General features: G+C 38.3%; 1 protein-coding gene across 5 annotated transcripts in view; it reads left to right on the forward strand.

The window, feature by feature from the left end:
* The window catches only part of LOC116252764 (homeobox protein knotted-1-like 2), a 22375-nt gene extending 5846 nt beyond the window's left edge, over nucleotides 1-16529 (forward strand). The window contains exons 1-7 of one of the 5 annotated variants that reach the window (XR_004172288.2): nucleotides 8644-9663; nucleotides 13706-13826; nucleotides 14990-15183; nucleotides 15580-15711; nucleotides 15789-15922; nucleotides 16004-16094; nucleotides 16203-16529. Coding sequence is in view for 4 of the 5 variants with exons in the window: in XM_031627274.2 (XP_031483134.1) it covers nucleotides 8953-9663; nucleotides 13706-13826; nucleotides 14990-15183; nucleotides 15580-15711; nucleotides 15789-15922; nucleotides 16203-16245 (1335 nt within the window). In the remaining variant the exon portion in view is untranslated. Of the gene's footprint in view, nucleotides 1-8641; nucleotides 9664-13705; nucleotides 13827-14989; nucleotides 15184-15579; nucleotides 15712-15788; nucleotides 15923-16003 lie in introns of those variants that run through there. The other 4 variants (XM_031627274.2, XM_031627276.2, XM_031627275.2 and 1 more) reach the window with 4 other exon arrangements.
* Nucleotides 16530-16683: the final 154 nt, after the last annotated feature.

Below are 16683 nucleotides of genomic sequence, written 5' to 3' on the forward strand. Positions count from 1 at the left end.
TGATTATTACACTCCTACAAGCCCCATATATAAAAGCTTATGCCTTTAGATACGTAGATCATACATTTCTTTAGTTGCTTTAAAAGCAAAACGAATAGCATAATACTAAAAAATTTGAAAACAGAAGCAACGCCTGTTTTTCTCAAATAATTTCACTTTTGAAGTTACGCAAGAAAAAACTTGCTAGTTAAACGACTCAAAAGTTGAAGTTTGGTATCATCAAATGAAAATGGCATTTTCGAACGACCAGTGACGAGTTTTAGAAATATTTGCAGTATATAATATATATATAATATATATATATATATATATTTTATATATATATATATATATATATATATATATATTATTGAAGGCTCAATCATAGGCATGGTAGGCTAATCAAACACGACATGGTCTTTTGCCAGAAGATTGCTTCCCGAATCTCAGTGGAGGAAAAAATAAAAAACTTTGAAAGGCGCATTCTCGTGACTAACATATCCTGGTCAAGGCATGCACTGCTGTCAGTTCTAGATTACACCATTAGAGTTTGACACTCACGCTTAAAGTTAAGAAAAAGTTATATATATATATATATATATAACAAAGTGAAATCTTCCGCCATATTGAGCTACGTCCAAGTATTTCTCTTTAGAATGAATCCATACACGTATACCAACTCTCATTCTTGATAACCTTTTTTGAGGTACAAAATAAAGATCACTATAAGGGGAGACGGAATCCATTATGCTGAGCAGTAAGCTCAGTTTCGAATTAAGTGACTACTGTTAATGTAGACCTGAGTGCAATGTAACTGGCGATGCAAAAATGACCTCCGGGATTGAAAGCTTAATAATGAAAGGGTTTATAATTTCGTATGAGTATTTATAGAACTTTATAAGGCAAGAAAACTCAAAACTTTCCTTATGAAATACGATCTACACATCGAAAGCACATGATATTTCGTTTACCTCTAGGTTTCAAAGTATATATGAATTATGAACATTATATCTACATGGTTAGTGTGGTGAAAAATAAAATCGGAACTGGTACATCTTTTAGTTTGTGTACATAATACATTTATTTATTTACGGAAAAAAATACCCTTTTATGAAACATGAAAGCCATTGTTATTTAATGTTAAAAAGGTTTCTGCAAACAAGGACAAAACGAAAAGAACAAAAATTGCTGTCTGTACCGGCGACGAACACAGCACGCCCGACGAAGCTCAGGCCACTTTCCGGCCATTACTGGTTCAGTACTCGGTAGTGACCGACACTCATATTTTTCTGGTTCCACTAGCGCAAAGTACTGGTTATTTTGGTCGTCTCCCCATCATTTCCGCTTTAATTCATCCCTCTGGTAGGGTAGAATGGAGCAACTGAGCAGAAAGAGAAAGGGTTCGTACACAAAAGATTGGAAATCGTGTGATGCAGAGTACGTGCCTTCCCACTGATCTACGAATTTATAATGAATGGAGTGATGAACTGTTCCCAAAATGGTGACTGTTCTTTGTTGCCCAAGTAAATGCGCTTGGCACCTTCGGATGAACCATGCACCTGTGGTATTCAAAATCGCCATAGATTTTGTTTCTGTTCATCACTGTTACATGCACTAAAGTTTTCCAAAGAAAATTAGGGATGTCAATATGTGCGATTTGGATTATATATTGGGCAGAACTGTTTCGAGAAAAACCGGATAATATTTGATTAAGAAATTAGTTCTGATTCAAGTTTAAGAAATGACATCCAATCATAATCAAATATACATAAACATTTTATTGGATTCAGATTGAATTTATTTTCAAATAAATATCCTGTACCCAATGCTTTAACATTTCCGAAAATAAGTCAAATTTGTCTTAAAATTCATATTCAGATTTGAATTTAGATATGAATGTAAAAATCAGATATTTCAAATATGACTTTTTTTCTCATTTGTATCCAAATATATAAATATAAAAAAAACGGTTATGATTAAGGGTATATCCAAATCGAATCCAATCCATTGACAACTGACATATCCTAGTTAAAATTGATTAGGACAAAGTAAGTTCATCATACTTGCATATATCTTGAAGGTTAATCCAAAGAGATTTTCATTCATCCATATCACCAAACCAACAAAGTCTGAATCAAAATGCCCAATGAATTTAAATTGACTTGTTTGAAAGTATCAAGTTGAGATCTTTTGTACCTTTTGGATGCATAAATATTCTTTTCATTGTTTCTGAATGAGAAAACTATGGCAAAACTTATGCCAGCCTGAGTGTATAACATTGCATACATGATATTTTCAACTGATTGATCATAAGGGACTATATCCTACCTTTTTCATTATTAGAAGATTTTTTCACTTAATTTTAAGTCTTTTAGTAGAATGTGATTAAAATTTGTTACATTCTATTGTAAATTTTTCTAGAAGGTACCCAAGATATTTCTCTTAACTTAAAAGCATAATAACTGAACTTCTAGAAAAAATTTACAATAGAATGTAACAAATTTAATCACATTCTACTAAAAGACTTAAAATTAAGTGAAAAAATCTTCTAAATAATGAAAAAGGTAGGATATAGTCCCTTATGATCAATCAGTTGAAAATATCATGTATGCAATGTTATACACTCAGGCTGGCATAAGTTTTGCCATAGTTTTCTCATTCAGAAACAATGAAAAGAATATTTATGCATCCAAAAGGTACAAAAGATCTCAACTTGATACTTTCAAACAAGTCAATTTAAATTCATTGGCATTTTGATTCAGACTTTGTTGGTTTGGTGATATGGATGAATGAAAATCTCTTTGGATTAACCTTCAAGATATATGCAAGTATGATGAACTTACTTTGTCCTAATCAATTTTAACTAGGATATGTCAGTTGTCAATGGATTGGATTCGATTTGGATATACCCTTAATCATAACCGTTTTTTTTATATTTATATATTTGGATACAAATGAGAAAAAAAGTCATATTTGAAATATCTGATTTTTACATTCATATCTAAATTCAAATCTGAATATGAATTTTAAGACAAATTTGACTTATTTTCGAAATGTTAAAGCATTGGGTACAGGATATTTATTTGAAAATAAATTCAATCTGAATCCAATAAAATGTTTATGTATATTTGATTATGATTGGATGTCATTTCTTAAACTTGAATCAGAACTAATTTCTTAATCAAATATTATCCGGTTTTCTCGAAACAGTTCTGCCCAATATATAATCCAAATCGCACATATTGACATCCCTAATTTTCTTTGGAAAACTTTAGTGCATGTAACAGTGATGAACAGAAACAAAATCTATGGCGATTTTGAATACCACAGGTGCATGGTTCATCCGAAGGTGCCAAGCGCATTTACTTGGGCAACAAAGAACAGTCACCATTTTGGGAACAGTTCATCACTCCATTCATTATAAATTCGTAGATCAGTGGAAGGCACGTACTCTGCATCACACGATTTCCAATCTTTTGTGTACGAACCCTTTCTCTTTCTGCTCAGTTGCTCCATTCTACCCTACCAGAGGGATGAAATTAAAGCGGAAATGATGGGGAGACGACCAAAATAACCAGTACTTTGCGCTAGTGGAACCAGAAAAATATGAGTGTCGGTCACTACCGAGTACTGAACCAGTAATGGCCGGAAAGTGGCCTGAGCTTCGTCGGGCGTGCTGTGTTCGTCGGCCGGTACAGACAGCAATTTTTGTTCTTTTCGTTTTGTCCTTGTTTGCAGAAACCTTTTTAACATTAAATAACAATGGCTTTCATGTTTCATAAAAGGGTATTTTTTTCCGTAAATAAATAAATGTATTATGTACACAAACTAAAAGATGTACCAGTTCCGATTTTATTTTTCACCACACTAACCATGTAGATATAATGTTCATAATTCATATATACTTTGAAACCTAGAGGTAAACGAAATATCATGTGCTTTCGATGTGTAGATCGTATTTCATAAGGAAAGTTTTGAGTTTTCTGCCTTATAAAGTTCTATAAATACTCATACGAAATTATAAACCCTTTCATTATTAAGCTTTCAATCCCGGAGGTCATTTTTGCATCGCCAGTTACATTGCACTCAGGTCTACATTAACAGTAGTCACTTAATTCGAAACTGAGCTTACTGCTCAGCATAATGGATTCCGTCTCCCCTTATAGTGATCTTTATTTTGTACCTCAAAAAAGGTTATCAAGAATGAGAGTTGGTATACGTGTATGGATTCATTCTAAAGAGAAATACTTGGACGTAGCTCAATATGGCCGGAAGATTTCACTTTGTTATATATATATATATATATATAACTTTTTCTTAACTTTAAGCGTGAGTGTCAAACTCTAATGGTGTAATCTAGAACTGACAGCAGTGCATGCCTTGACCAGGATATGTTAGTCACGAGAATGCGCCTTTCAAAGTTTTTTATTTTTTCCTCCACTGAGATTCGGGAAGCAATCTTCTGGCAAAAGACCATGTCGTGTTTGATTAGCCTACCATGCCTATGATTGAGCCTTCAATAATATATATATATATATATATATATATATATATATATATATATATATATATATATATATATATATATATATATATATACTGCAAATATTTCTAAAACTCGTCACTGTCGTTCGAAAATGCCATTTTCATTTGATGATACCAAACTTCAACTTTTGAGTCGTTTAACTAGCAAGTTTTTTCTTGCGTAACTTCAAAAGTGAAATTATTTGAGAAAAACAGGCGTTGCTTCTGTTTTCAAATTTTTTAGTATTATGCTATTCGTTTGCTTTTAAAGCAACTAAAGAAATGTATGATCTACGTATCTAAAGGCATAAGCTTTTATATATGGGGCTTGTAGGAGTGTAATAATCAATTACCTTAAATCTTTCTAGCTTACAAAATTAACATACATTTTTAAATATGGGAATCGGTTTGACAATCTTAAAAGTGAAGAACATATATATCTATGTGTGTGTGTGTGTGTGAGAGAGAGAGAGAGAGAGAGAAATTGGTTGCCATCAAAGCGTTAATGCTAGACCAGCATGCAATCTTCATAGTAAATAGTAAAGATGGACAATTGACAGAAAAACAATGAGAGAAAGAAGATAAAAGGCATCTAAGTAGTCTATTATTACTTAACAACATTTGTCTTCGTTTTTCTTTCAACCATCCATTTTACCAAGATAGATGACTAATAAGTCCATATTTGATAGCATCGGGATTTGAAGCTACGATAAGTCCAAGGAGATCTTGATACCATGTACTTAGTCTGACACCTTTCCACTCTCCTTCTACTACCAATCCACTGTTTTGACAATATAATGCCAATGTCAAATCCATAGTTGTGAAACTCAGTGTTTAACTAAGCAGTGGATTTCACATAAGGTTGGCAGATCCGATGCTATCAAACTTAACTCAGTTATTTCTAACTTGAGAAAACCATAATGCAAAGGCAGGTAAATTTTGTCACTCACATTGCAGAGTAAATTCAAATGCTAATACTCCTACCAATCATCTCGATGAGTAGCATAACTGGTCGGGTCGGTTGGCATGTAGTAACCATGCATTCATTTCAAGGCTTCGAGCGAGCTCTCTGAATGGTTATTGAAGAGTGTTGATTTTGGGACCATGTGTGCCGCTCTGGAAGCCAAGTAGACCGGTTCTGATTCCTCTGTATCTTAGACATGCATTTATGTCTGCAAATAAAAGTGTGGCTCTTCTTGGCCTAAAAAGTCAGCTCTTTCCCATTTTTAAATACATAATGAAGATCTTTTTGCGTAGCGGTTGGAAAAACTTATAAGACTTGTTGTAGGAGTTGGTTGGATGGTTTTCCTAACACCAACTACACCTTCTCTCTCGCCACTTAGCTGGCTCCCAAGCTTCCACAGAATCACCAAGGTTGGTGTCCCCATTAATGGCGCGCGGTGTTTAACTCAGAATAAATTATTCAACAAATAAATTGTTTATATCGATCATCGCTCGTCACGTCCAGATCATGTAAGTGCAACTTGTGAGCCCTTCCCTCCTTTCCCAAGTTTTCTTCCATTAGTTTCTTTGAACAGGTAGGCTCTCCGATTTACTGTTCACCATTTATTATCTTTTCACTATTTATCTTTAAGGTATATATGTGCATTTAATATATTACCTCAAACGACAAGCTTTAATGGCAATAATGCAGACAGCGTAACGAAAATACTTAGGTCGACTTGAAGTGAAAAAAAGACACCAATATGTACGTGGTGGTAACTCATTAAATACTGGGACTCACCAAATACACATCTCGAGTGATTTCACCAACCATGAATAAGTAAGTGTATATATGTGTATATGTGAGAGGCTAAACTTACGAGCGGTTAAATGTTGCAAGATGACTGAAATTTAAAAATCTATTGATAAATGTATTTAGTATGTATTTAAGATGGTGAAGAGTCTTAAGAGACTTATAAGGGAATTACTTAGTAAATGGTAGTTCTAATTCGTAAGCTTTTTTTTTTTTTTAAAGCTGAAACTTAAGCTGCTAAAGAACCGATTTGAGATTCACTTAGACTAGAAGCCGGAGCTAGGTGTGAGAGTTGGCTGAGTTGTTATAGTATTATTAGAGTTGGAATATATAGAGTCCACACACGTGAACATGTGTACCTTAAGGAGAATGGATTACACTGCCTAACTTTGAGAAGTTTAATCATGTATCTATGTGGGTTGTGAAAAATGTTAGAGGACTTAACATTAGGTTCTTTAAATGATTGGTGATCATGGTTCCTAAGCTTTTTGAGGGTTGAAAGCAAAATTGTTAGAGAGCGGATTGGGATATACTAGACTAAGAGTTTGTGGGACTGAGTTAGGTTGTTATAATAAATCATCATTAAAATAAGATCCTTTATTTGATATATATATATATACGAGAGACAACAATAATTTATGGTGCATTTGGCATTGTTTTGTACTGCTTTTAGTGTCAAATTTTTAATTGCAACATCCTACATCTATTATATATATATACACACATTCACACTCAAATCTAGAAGACTAATTAATAAAACAAAAACACTTCATCTGTTTATTCATTTAATGATCAATAATAAACATTAAGCCAAAAACACCAAAAAAGACTACTAGAATTACTTTTGTAGAAATGAATGAGGATTGGCTCAAACTCACGCATTCATCTTGTGAGTAGTAAAGCCGGAGAGAGCGATACTCGAGTTTGAGGTACTTGCCTCATCATGCTCCCCCAACTTATAATATATTGAAATCGAACTCTTCGTTCAAAAATCAGATACTTCACAAGTTTTGGTTCATCATATAGCCTTTACTCATTTTGAAGTTGCTCTAAGCTCGATGATCACAATTGAAACAAGTAAAGCATGAGAGGGTTTGGGTCTCTCTTGTTAAACCGTAAAAAGAAATATTCCTCTTAATTAGTAAGAGGAACAAACAACAAAAAGGAAACTGTTCATGAAGAGAACTTGCAGAAGAAGTGATGTAATATTGCCATATAAAACAAAAGGAAAAGATGAAGACATCATTCAGTGGGAATCATCCACTTCTCTTTTCCCTGCTTTCAAGCTACCGTTGGTCTTAACTACTCTACTTTTCATCGTTTTTTTCCCCTAATATATCGGCTAATGCACTCTGATCAGGCCGATACACTTCCTCGCATCCGATTCGTATCGGCTGGTGCATGCCGATACACATGAAAATAAAACCGGTACGCTCGACCGATGCGGTTCGAGGGATTGAGTTCCTCTTCCTCCTGAAGACTTTCCGGTTGCTGTGCTCATGTGAGGCCATTTAAGTGGTGGTCCCCACTTGGCCCTTTTTTGCTTAGGCAAGCGAAACGTTGAAAAGAAGCGACTTCTGATTGGCTGGCAAGGACAAAAAGTCCTAGTCGGTGGGCCCCGCGCCTATTCGTTGCTTCCATCATTTTTCGACCTTTCAGGGGGGGCGAGGAGTCCGGGTCGGGGCCGGTCTCTGGTTTGGATTAAAATCTCAAATGCCCAGGGTTTTTCTTCGGGTTCGGATCAGTTAGAGACAACCGGGTCTCCTGCAACTGCATCAAGGGCTTTTTCGTCATTTTTGAGATGGCACGCGACCTGACGGCAGCGGATCCTGCAAGAAAGAGCGCTCGCCACGTCAGCCGCAGGACCACTCGATCGGAGTCCGTACCGTATCAGCCGGGAGGGGGTGGGGACCAATCCCCGCGTCCCTCTCTCTCTCTCTCTCCTCTCCTCGCATCAATGTATTATCCGCTTAGGTTGTGGGGACCGCGTGCTTGCTTCAGATTCAGCGGCGTGGACCCCACATCCCACGCAAACGGACAAAGCATCTACAGGAGCGCGAAATCGCCGCAGTTGAGTTGAAGCGAGCGCTCCTTCTATTGGTCAATCCACCAAAGAGAACGGGTCAGGTCTGTGCTCCGGATCTGTGATGTTGAAATCGAAAATTCACGCTGCAACTCAAAGAGTCCAAATCTTTCTGAAAAGTTCACTCTAGTGGAAATCGCTTTGAGTTGAGAGAGACTGAGTTGCTGGCTAAGTTGTTGGTCAATATCAACTGGATCTTTACAAATTTAGATTTGAAGAAGGCGTTGATTAGTAAAATGAAACTCATTACCCAAGCTTCTCTTCGTATTTGACGCTCGCAGTCAAGTTGGTAGAGGGAGAGGGGAGAGAGGCTGCGGCTTGTCTCTGCCTCGTCTTCCCAAAAGCGGTTTCTTCTTCGCTTTTACTTTTTTATTTTTTTTATCTCTGCTTTTTTATCCTTCGTGTTTTACACGAACGATGGTGATAAACCATTTCTCTGCCCCTCCCTCTCTCTTTCTTTTTCGTTGTACTTGTGACTGCGTGAGGCGACGAGGATGAGCAGAGGAAAGGATTGTGAGCGAAGAAAGTAAGGAAGAAAGATAAAGAGGAAAAGGAGAGGGAGGTGACGAGGCAGGTGGGTGGGGGAGAGAGAGAGACGGGGTGACGGTGGATGGCGTTCCAGCAGCAGGAGATGACGATGGCGCATTTCGCGGAAGAGAATCTCGGAACGGGGGTGCTGCCGGAGCAGCTGGCGCAGGGCGACAAGGGAGGGAAGTCGCAGCCCACCTGGCTCAGCAGCGCTATCCTCCGTCAGCAGGGCTTCCTCGGCGGAGGAGACGCCGGCGCCGGCCAGCAGCAGGGCGCGAGGAAGTGGTGCGGGTGCGCCACGGGTTCCAGCTGCGACAGGTGCAGCTTCCTTCATCTGCAGACCGCGTCGGACCAAGCCCCCGGGCCGAATTCACAGTGGCTGCCTCGATCGGCGAGCGACGTCGGTGGTGGTGGTGCTGCTGCGGGGGAGGTGCCGGGGTCGAGTGACTCCGTGATAGGAACGGGCTCCGGCGATGCCAACCAGGCTGCCACCACCAGTGGGGAGCTCGTTGACAGCGGCTCGCAGCCGGGACAGGGCGCAGAGCAGCAGCAGCAGCAGCAGGCAGGTGGGGATGGCTGGCAGAACGCGCGCCGGAAAGCGGAGATTCTGGCGCATCCTTTCTACGACCAGCTGTTGTCGGCTCATATTGCCTGCCTGCGCATCGCCACGCCCGTGGACCAGCTGCCCAGGATTGACGCGCAGCTGGCACAGTCGCAGCAGGTTGTCGCTAAGTATGCAGTTCTCGGCCATCAGATCCTTCCTGGGGAAGCCAAGGAGTTGGACCAGTTCATGGTCGGGTTACCAACTTCTCTCCTCTTCTTTCTCCCCACTGTTGTTTCTACCAATCATTTTTTACTTCCGTTCCATCTCTGTTCCTCGTTCAAGTTGGTGAAGATATTTATCGTGGTTCTTCTTTTGCCTCTCGACTGCATCTGATCTCCAGAAATTAATATGCGAATCTTGACTCTGTCTTTCTATTGTGAAATTTGATATCATGTTCCTTCCGGTTTTAACGAGTTTTATTGAAGCGTGTCAAATCATTCCTGTCAATATCATGTTTCTGATCGTTTCCTGAAACTTGCTACTGATGGTGGCTGTTTTCTGCAGAATGGGGTTTTATAGTTCCAATTGGGAAAGAAAATTGCGGGAACTTCTGTTTGTTAACTGCTGTGCTGCATATACCGTTTAGGAGTTATGAGTCCAAGAAGGATGTGGATCTGATGCGGGTTTGTGCATCTGATGCGGGTTCTCTTCCAAGAAGAGCATATTGGCTTCTTTCTCTGGAAGAAGACCCTTGTTTCTTTATCAGATCATGACAATTTATAACCTGCAAGTCCTACACTTTCACTGGATGATCATATATGGCATCCTAGTCCTCTTTAGCCCTGTGCGTCTAGTTCTGAGTTTAGTCAAATGTTTCAGACTAAAAGAAGGCAAAATTATTGCCATGCGAAAGTTATAACACAAGTTACCATGACATGTGCCAATGGCTGGATTAACCAACTATCTGATGCTCTTGATCGGTCTTAGATTCTTAATTCAGAGACCTCAAGTTTAATTTTGTCGGATGGGGCACTGTTTCTGAATCACATACTTGAGAATTTAGCAGGCAAACCGTATTAGGATCCTCCAACCAAAGACTTCTTTCTTCATGGGAAATTTTTGTCTTCATTCATTTATTGTTTATTTTTCTTTACGAAACTTTTCTTATTACTTGCATTCCCTTCTGTAACACTGCATCACTCACACTTATGTTAATTAATTTCCCCCTTCCACGTCACTTGACCAACTAAATCTCATTACAGACATTACAGAGGATTCATGTGTCGCAATTTTATGGAGCACATGTAAATGATGAAGTTTATAGGTTATAGATGTTATAACCTGACAGATTACTGAATCCACTTCCAGTCACCATCATATGTGTCGATGGTTACATGTGGATATTAAGAGGGTGAAACAGGCAGGGTACTTAACAAAACTATGTGAAGTTGAAGCAACACTTAAATCAATTTGTAGCCTACAAATCATTTAGTGCTCTAGTCCATACTTTAACTGTATTTCATTTCCATGTTTTTCCTTTTTCTACTTCCTGTTGATGCATATCTCTTCTTTCTTGATGAGGACTTGGTTTTATAGTTTTTCTTCTTAGAAGCTACAGAACGGGACATGGATTCTCTATGTCAGATGTTGTACATTTTGCTAAATGTCAAAACTTGGTCTTCACGGCCATGAACATACTTCAAGCTTTGATAGAAGCTCTCTTTCCTGATTTAGATCATCAACTAGCATGACTTAGGTCATAAACTACAAATCAGACGATTTAACTTCAACTTAGAGCCATTAGATGACATATAATATCAATTAGTTGGGGCCATGTGTTTGTAGCCTGTGTTTTACATTTGAGACATGGTTGGTACATCTCCACATTTTGCCACATGGAACCCACATCATTCAGCAAGAAACTTGTTTCCTGAATGACAAAAGGAGGGTGTGGATGTCTTGCCTGCTGTAACAGAATGTTGATTGTTGAGAGAAAGTATCAAGTTAATCAGCTTTTCAGAGAAAAGGCCTAATAAGGTAAGTTACAAGAAATTTCTTGCACATGCAGATGCCTCATTCTCAACAGCCTCTGGGACATAAATTGACTTATTTTAGAATCTTTGGTACATACAAGGAATGTCTGATAGTGCATTGATGCACCAACTAAAGGTTTTTCAGAGCCTGTAGCTTGTAGTAAAAAATGTGAGGCTGGTCTCAAGATTTAGTATGCACTATACACCTTCTTTCCTACAAAAGATCCCAAAATGTCAATGAATTTCTAAAAGATACACCTTGTCAGTTTATCTTTTCACAGCATAGGTTTATGATTCTAAAAGAAAAATGTACTAAAGTCTTCTAAATGGCATACAGTGTAATTTGTTTGGAGTGTCGTCTGAGTTTTGCATTCGAGACATGCTTCTGTGATGTGCTTCTGGTTTTTGCAAAGTTTAAAGCCCTCGTGATTCAACAAAAAATTTGCTCCTGAATGGCAAAAGGAGGCATGACTGCCTTGCAGTAATGGAATGTTGAGAGAAACAATCTGACTAGTTGTGCAGAGAAATGAAGCTGTAAGACGTTTCTGCTGTATGCAGATATCCTCATTCTCACTAGTGTATGAGGGTTATCAAAGACTTGTTTTAGAAACTTTGGTACACCTATTCAACATTTCTCATATTGCATTCATTCACCAACTAAAGGTTTTTTTAGATCTTGTAGCAAAAAATGTGTGGCTGTTTTTCCAAATCAGTAAAGTCCTTCCTATAAAAGTTCCCAAAATTTATTGAATTTCAGTAACAGACTCACTTTTTAAATTTCTGTCTAGAATGTGTAGATTCATGTACTATGTCTATAACAGAAAATATGCAAAAGTCTCCATGCACTACATTGTCGCATAATAGTTTTAATCAGTATGTCTAGAAGACAACTTTTTGAAACCATAGGCTTCTACGTAGATGTTTGAATGAGTGATAGGTTCAACTGAGCACTCTATTTTATTGAACTAGAAAAATAAATATGATAATTGGGCTTCACATGTGCAATTATGCATTCCACATTTGCACTTCCAATTTGAGACATGAGAGAGAGAGAGAAAGAGAGAGAGGTCTAAGTCTATGACTTGGAATCTCAATTCTGTGACTCCCAAAACTGCAATTCCATTTTCCAAACTTTAGTGGTAAATTCGATTGAATGACCTTATCCTTAAGAGTCAATGTTTCAGTTGTCTCTGGTGCACTTTTCTGGAGTGGGTATCCAATCTATTGATCTTCTTCCTGGGATTCCAACTTGCATCTTCTCTGTCGGTTCCATGTTGAGGTGGTGAAGGTTGTCAAATTGTACTTTTTTTCTTCACAACAAGAAACAGTCATAACATTCCACACGTCAGAATTTGCCCTTCTATTTTCAATTTTATCATAGTTTCTGTTTATTTACTCAGTGGAAGATTGTCTTGATAGAAAGTGCTCAAGTACTTGATGGTATCCACTGCAATAATTTTCGTTCTTAAGTGTGCATTTGATGCTCATGTCACCTGTGCATAACCACTAATAATCTGGCCCAACCCAAGTATGCATGTACACTTAACTAATCTGGATGCCTTGAGAAGCAATTCCATCAATTGGATTCTGTGAAATGGATGATTGTCAATGCATATCCATTTGTTCATTGTATGTATATGAGGATCTCCTATGGCATGATATGGTATCACCAACTAGCCATCAAAGATGTTGGACTTCTTTTGGTTCAGAATCTTCAGATCTTTCTCTTTGTTAGAAGGGCGGAACTTTTTTTTTCTTTTTCACTATTGGGGTGCAAAGAGTCGCCAAAGACGGCTATATGGCAAGAGTGTAAAAAGCAAAGAAGATCAGATTTACAAAATTTATATTTTGATCTGCATTTCTGAATATGTGATTTACCCACCTGAACATCTAGTTTGAACTGTGAATCACCATTCAAGGAGGTTTGATTAGCCATTTGTTCTCCAACCATCCCACCTCTGGTTGATTAGACCTTGAAAGCATGACTTTCTACTTAAGGTCCTTTCATGAACACCCTACTAAAGGCTTAGAAAATTATCTTTGATTCCTGACCTGGCCCAGCCCCAATGCTTTCTCTCATTTTGGAGAAATACTTCTACAGTTCTACTGCATTATAAGTTTTGTCTGTTTAGTTTAAATTATTGTTTCCTGCCTTCGAAGTCCTTGTTAATATTTTGAATAACCTGCTTTTGATTGTTCATTCATTGTCAGTTACGACCATGCTGCCAATCTAACCCCACTCTATTCTTGTTGTTCAGTCACATTATGTACTGTTGCTTTATTCATTCAAAGAGCAACTTCAACAACATGTTCGTGTTCATGCAATGGAAGCAGTCATGGCTTGTTGGGAGCTGGAACAGTCTTTACAAAGCCTCACAGGTGATAGTTGTTAGTTTGTGCAATCAAAAAAGTATCTGCATGACTATACAATTTGCCCTTTTCATTTCCACCCCTCATTAAACACTTGGTAGATGCTATTATTTGTACTTTGTTTAGATGTTCTGCTCTTGTGAAGTAGATAGGACGGAACTTGATAATCCATTTCTCCTGGATATGTTGAAACTAATAAAGTATGTGGGTTAAAGATTTCTATTATTTGTAAGATTTTGCAAGTCTTCAAGGTCCTAGCTTGACCTCTGTAAAAAGGACAAATACATATACAACCAAATTTTTTCTTAACCAAGATAGTAAATTTTCCTTTTGAGTGTTTTGCAATAGAATTGCAAACAATTATCGATCATACATGCAATTCTTCGCATAACAGTCCCTTTTCCTTTACACCTTTTTTTCATTTTTCTCTTCAGTTTAATTTATCAGCAGCACTCTTATCTATCAACTTTGGATCAAGATCGAGGGTTGTTGGTCATAAGCATGACAAGGGTTTTCATTTTGAACTATAGCCTTCATAGACAATCTCATGCCTTGCAACTTGAACAGCGGGCTGTACTTGTAATGTGTGTCAAGTCCCTGTCATGCAGGGTTAGGGTCTGACAGACCTGTTCTTCCTTGTAACCATTGTTGGACTTCTATGTTGTTAGTTCATGATTGTTGAGTTGACATTTTCACTCTCTTCACTCTCTCTCTCTCTCTCTCTCTCTCTCTCTCTCTCTCTCTCTCTCTCTGTGTTATATATATGTAGAGAGAGAGAGAAGGAGAGGAAGAGATGGTAGCTGGTGTATGCATGTCACTGTCTATACATATTCCTGTTCATAATGGGATCTTCACCACTTTAACATCATTTTCCATAGTAGTTGTGTGCTACAACTTGCATAATTGATGTTAATAATAACGAATACTAGACCATCCATTTTTTGGTTAGCCATCTCTTTTTCCTCCTTTAGCATCTACCTAAGGGTCTGGCTAAACTAGTTCTAGTTTGTATTGGACAACCTGCTGCCTTTTTTTTCCAAGAGTTCTGCTGTTGAACCAAATCTATAGTGCCGCGGCATGTCTTACTAATAAAGTTTGGTGGCTCTGGCTTATTACTTCGTAGATACTCTTAGCAGAATCAGATGACCTTAACCATTATTGGCATGAAACAGGCGTGTCTCCAGGTGAAGGCACTGGTGCAACAATGTCTGATGATGATGATGATGCTCAGGCAGATAGTGACACCAACATGTTTGATGGAAGCTTGGATGATTCAGATATGGGCTTCGGGCCACTTATCCCCACTGAGACAGAGAGGTCCTTGATGGAGCGTGTTAGGCAAGAGTTAAAGCATGAACTGAAGCAGGTTAGTTTACCTGTTTAATGTACTTCTGCTAGTTGTAACACTTCCAATTATCCCATTGCGGGACTTTTTTCCAGTACTATAATTCTTCTTGAAGAGTTAGATTTGAAAGATCAAGGAGGTAGATTGGATAACTAGATGGTTAGGTTGCATCAAGATACCAAAAAATTCTCAACTTCAAGCCCAATGATTGCTATTGCCCAACTTGCATATCCTCTTGTATCATCAATCCGTCACCCATTAATACAACGCCAACATTCTTTGATTCAAAATTCAGAGAAGAAAGTAAAAATCTAGGAAGAACTGTTAAGAAATGCTGTTTAAATATTTATAATGTGTTTGCAAACTGGAGTTTTTATGCTTTCTGTGTAAGGTTGAATTAGGGTCTACTGGTTACAGGGTTACAAAGAAAAGATTGCTGATATACGAGAGGAGATCCTGCGAAAGAGGCGAGCCGGAAAACTTCCGGGTGACACAACCTCACTCTTAAAGGCTTGGTGGCAGTCCCATTCCAAGTGGCCCTACCCCACTGTTGAGTGTCTTGACTTGCGTTCCCTCACTGCCGTCATTAGTAACATGCATCGTTGACCAGTTGTTCTTTGCTTCAGGAAGATGAAAAGGCAAGGTTGGTGCAGGAGACTGGACTACAGTTGAAGCAGATAAACAACTGGTTCATAAACCAGCGCAAGAGAAATTGGCATAGCAACCCCTCGGCATCATCTTTGAAGAGCAAACGCAAGAGGTATGTTTGTGAAAACTGTGTGATATCTTAAGGCTGATAGAAATTTGGAGCCTTTATACAACTTTGATTTTGTGAGAGAAGCCATGCAGGTGATGATGATGCCGAACAGTTCGTGTAGAAAACACTATCACATTTAGCTGCAGGGGCGTGGAAAAACGAATGTTTCTTGAATGTATATGCCTACTTGAGGATGTGGGCCGATGAATCTGTGATTCCTTGTATGAATTGGTTGCACTTGAGAGTTCACCTTCTTGATGGGATCACTCTTTTTCCTTCACAGGTGCAATAGAACATCTGCTTACCACAGCAAGCAGTTGATATGAGGAGATGATACAGCTTGACATTGTGCAGGCACACCGACATTAAAATGTAGCTAGCCAAACATTTTGTATCATATTCAACCATTATTCAATTCGGAATCTAGTTACGCTCTTCCTCCATATATTCAAGTAAACCTCTTGTGTATGAAGAGTGTAAAAAATAATATGGTTAATGAGGATGTCGGCTATGTCAAGAGTTGTATGTCATGTCACATGGGTACCCGAGTTACAGTGTAGATACTACTGCTTATAAAAGGGTGGAAGCTAAGAGTGTGCTGCCGTTTTCATGGATTCTCTAACTATATCACTCTCTTTTGGTTATGCTTCGCATGTGAACATGGACGTCACTTCATGTATGCTTTCTTTTTCGTCGCCTTCAAATTCTCACAACCGTCATCTCAGTCTAGGGATGTCCGCGCATGAGCGTAAATTCATATTTCA

Source organism: Nymphaea colorata, chromosome 4 (genome assembly GCF_008831285.2).
Source record: "Nymphaea colorata isolate Beijing-Zhang1983 chromosome 4, ASM883128v2, whole genome shotgun sequence".
Classification (NCBI taxonomy): Eukaryota; Viridiplantae; Streptophyta; class Magnoliopsida; order Nymphaeales; family Nymphaeaceae; genus Nymphaea; species Nymphaea colorata.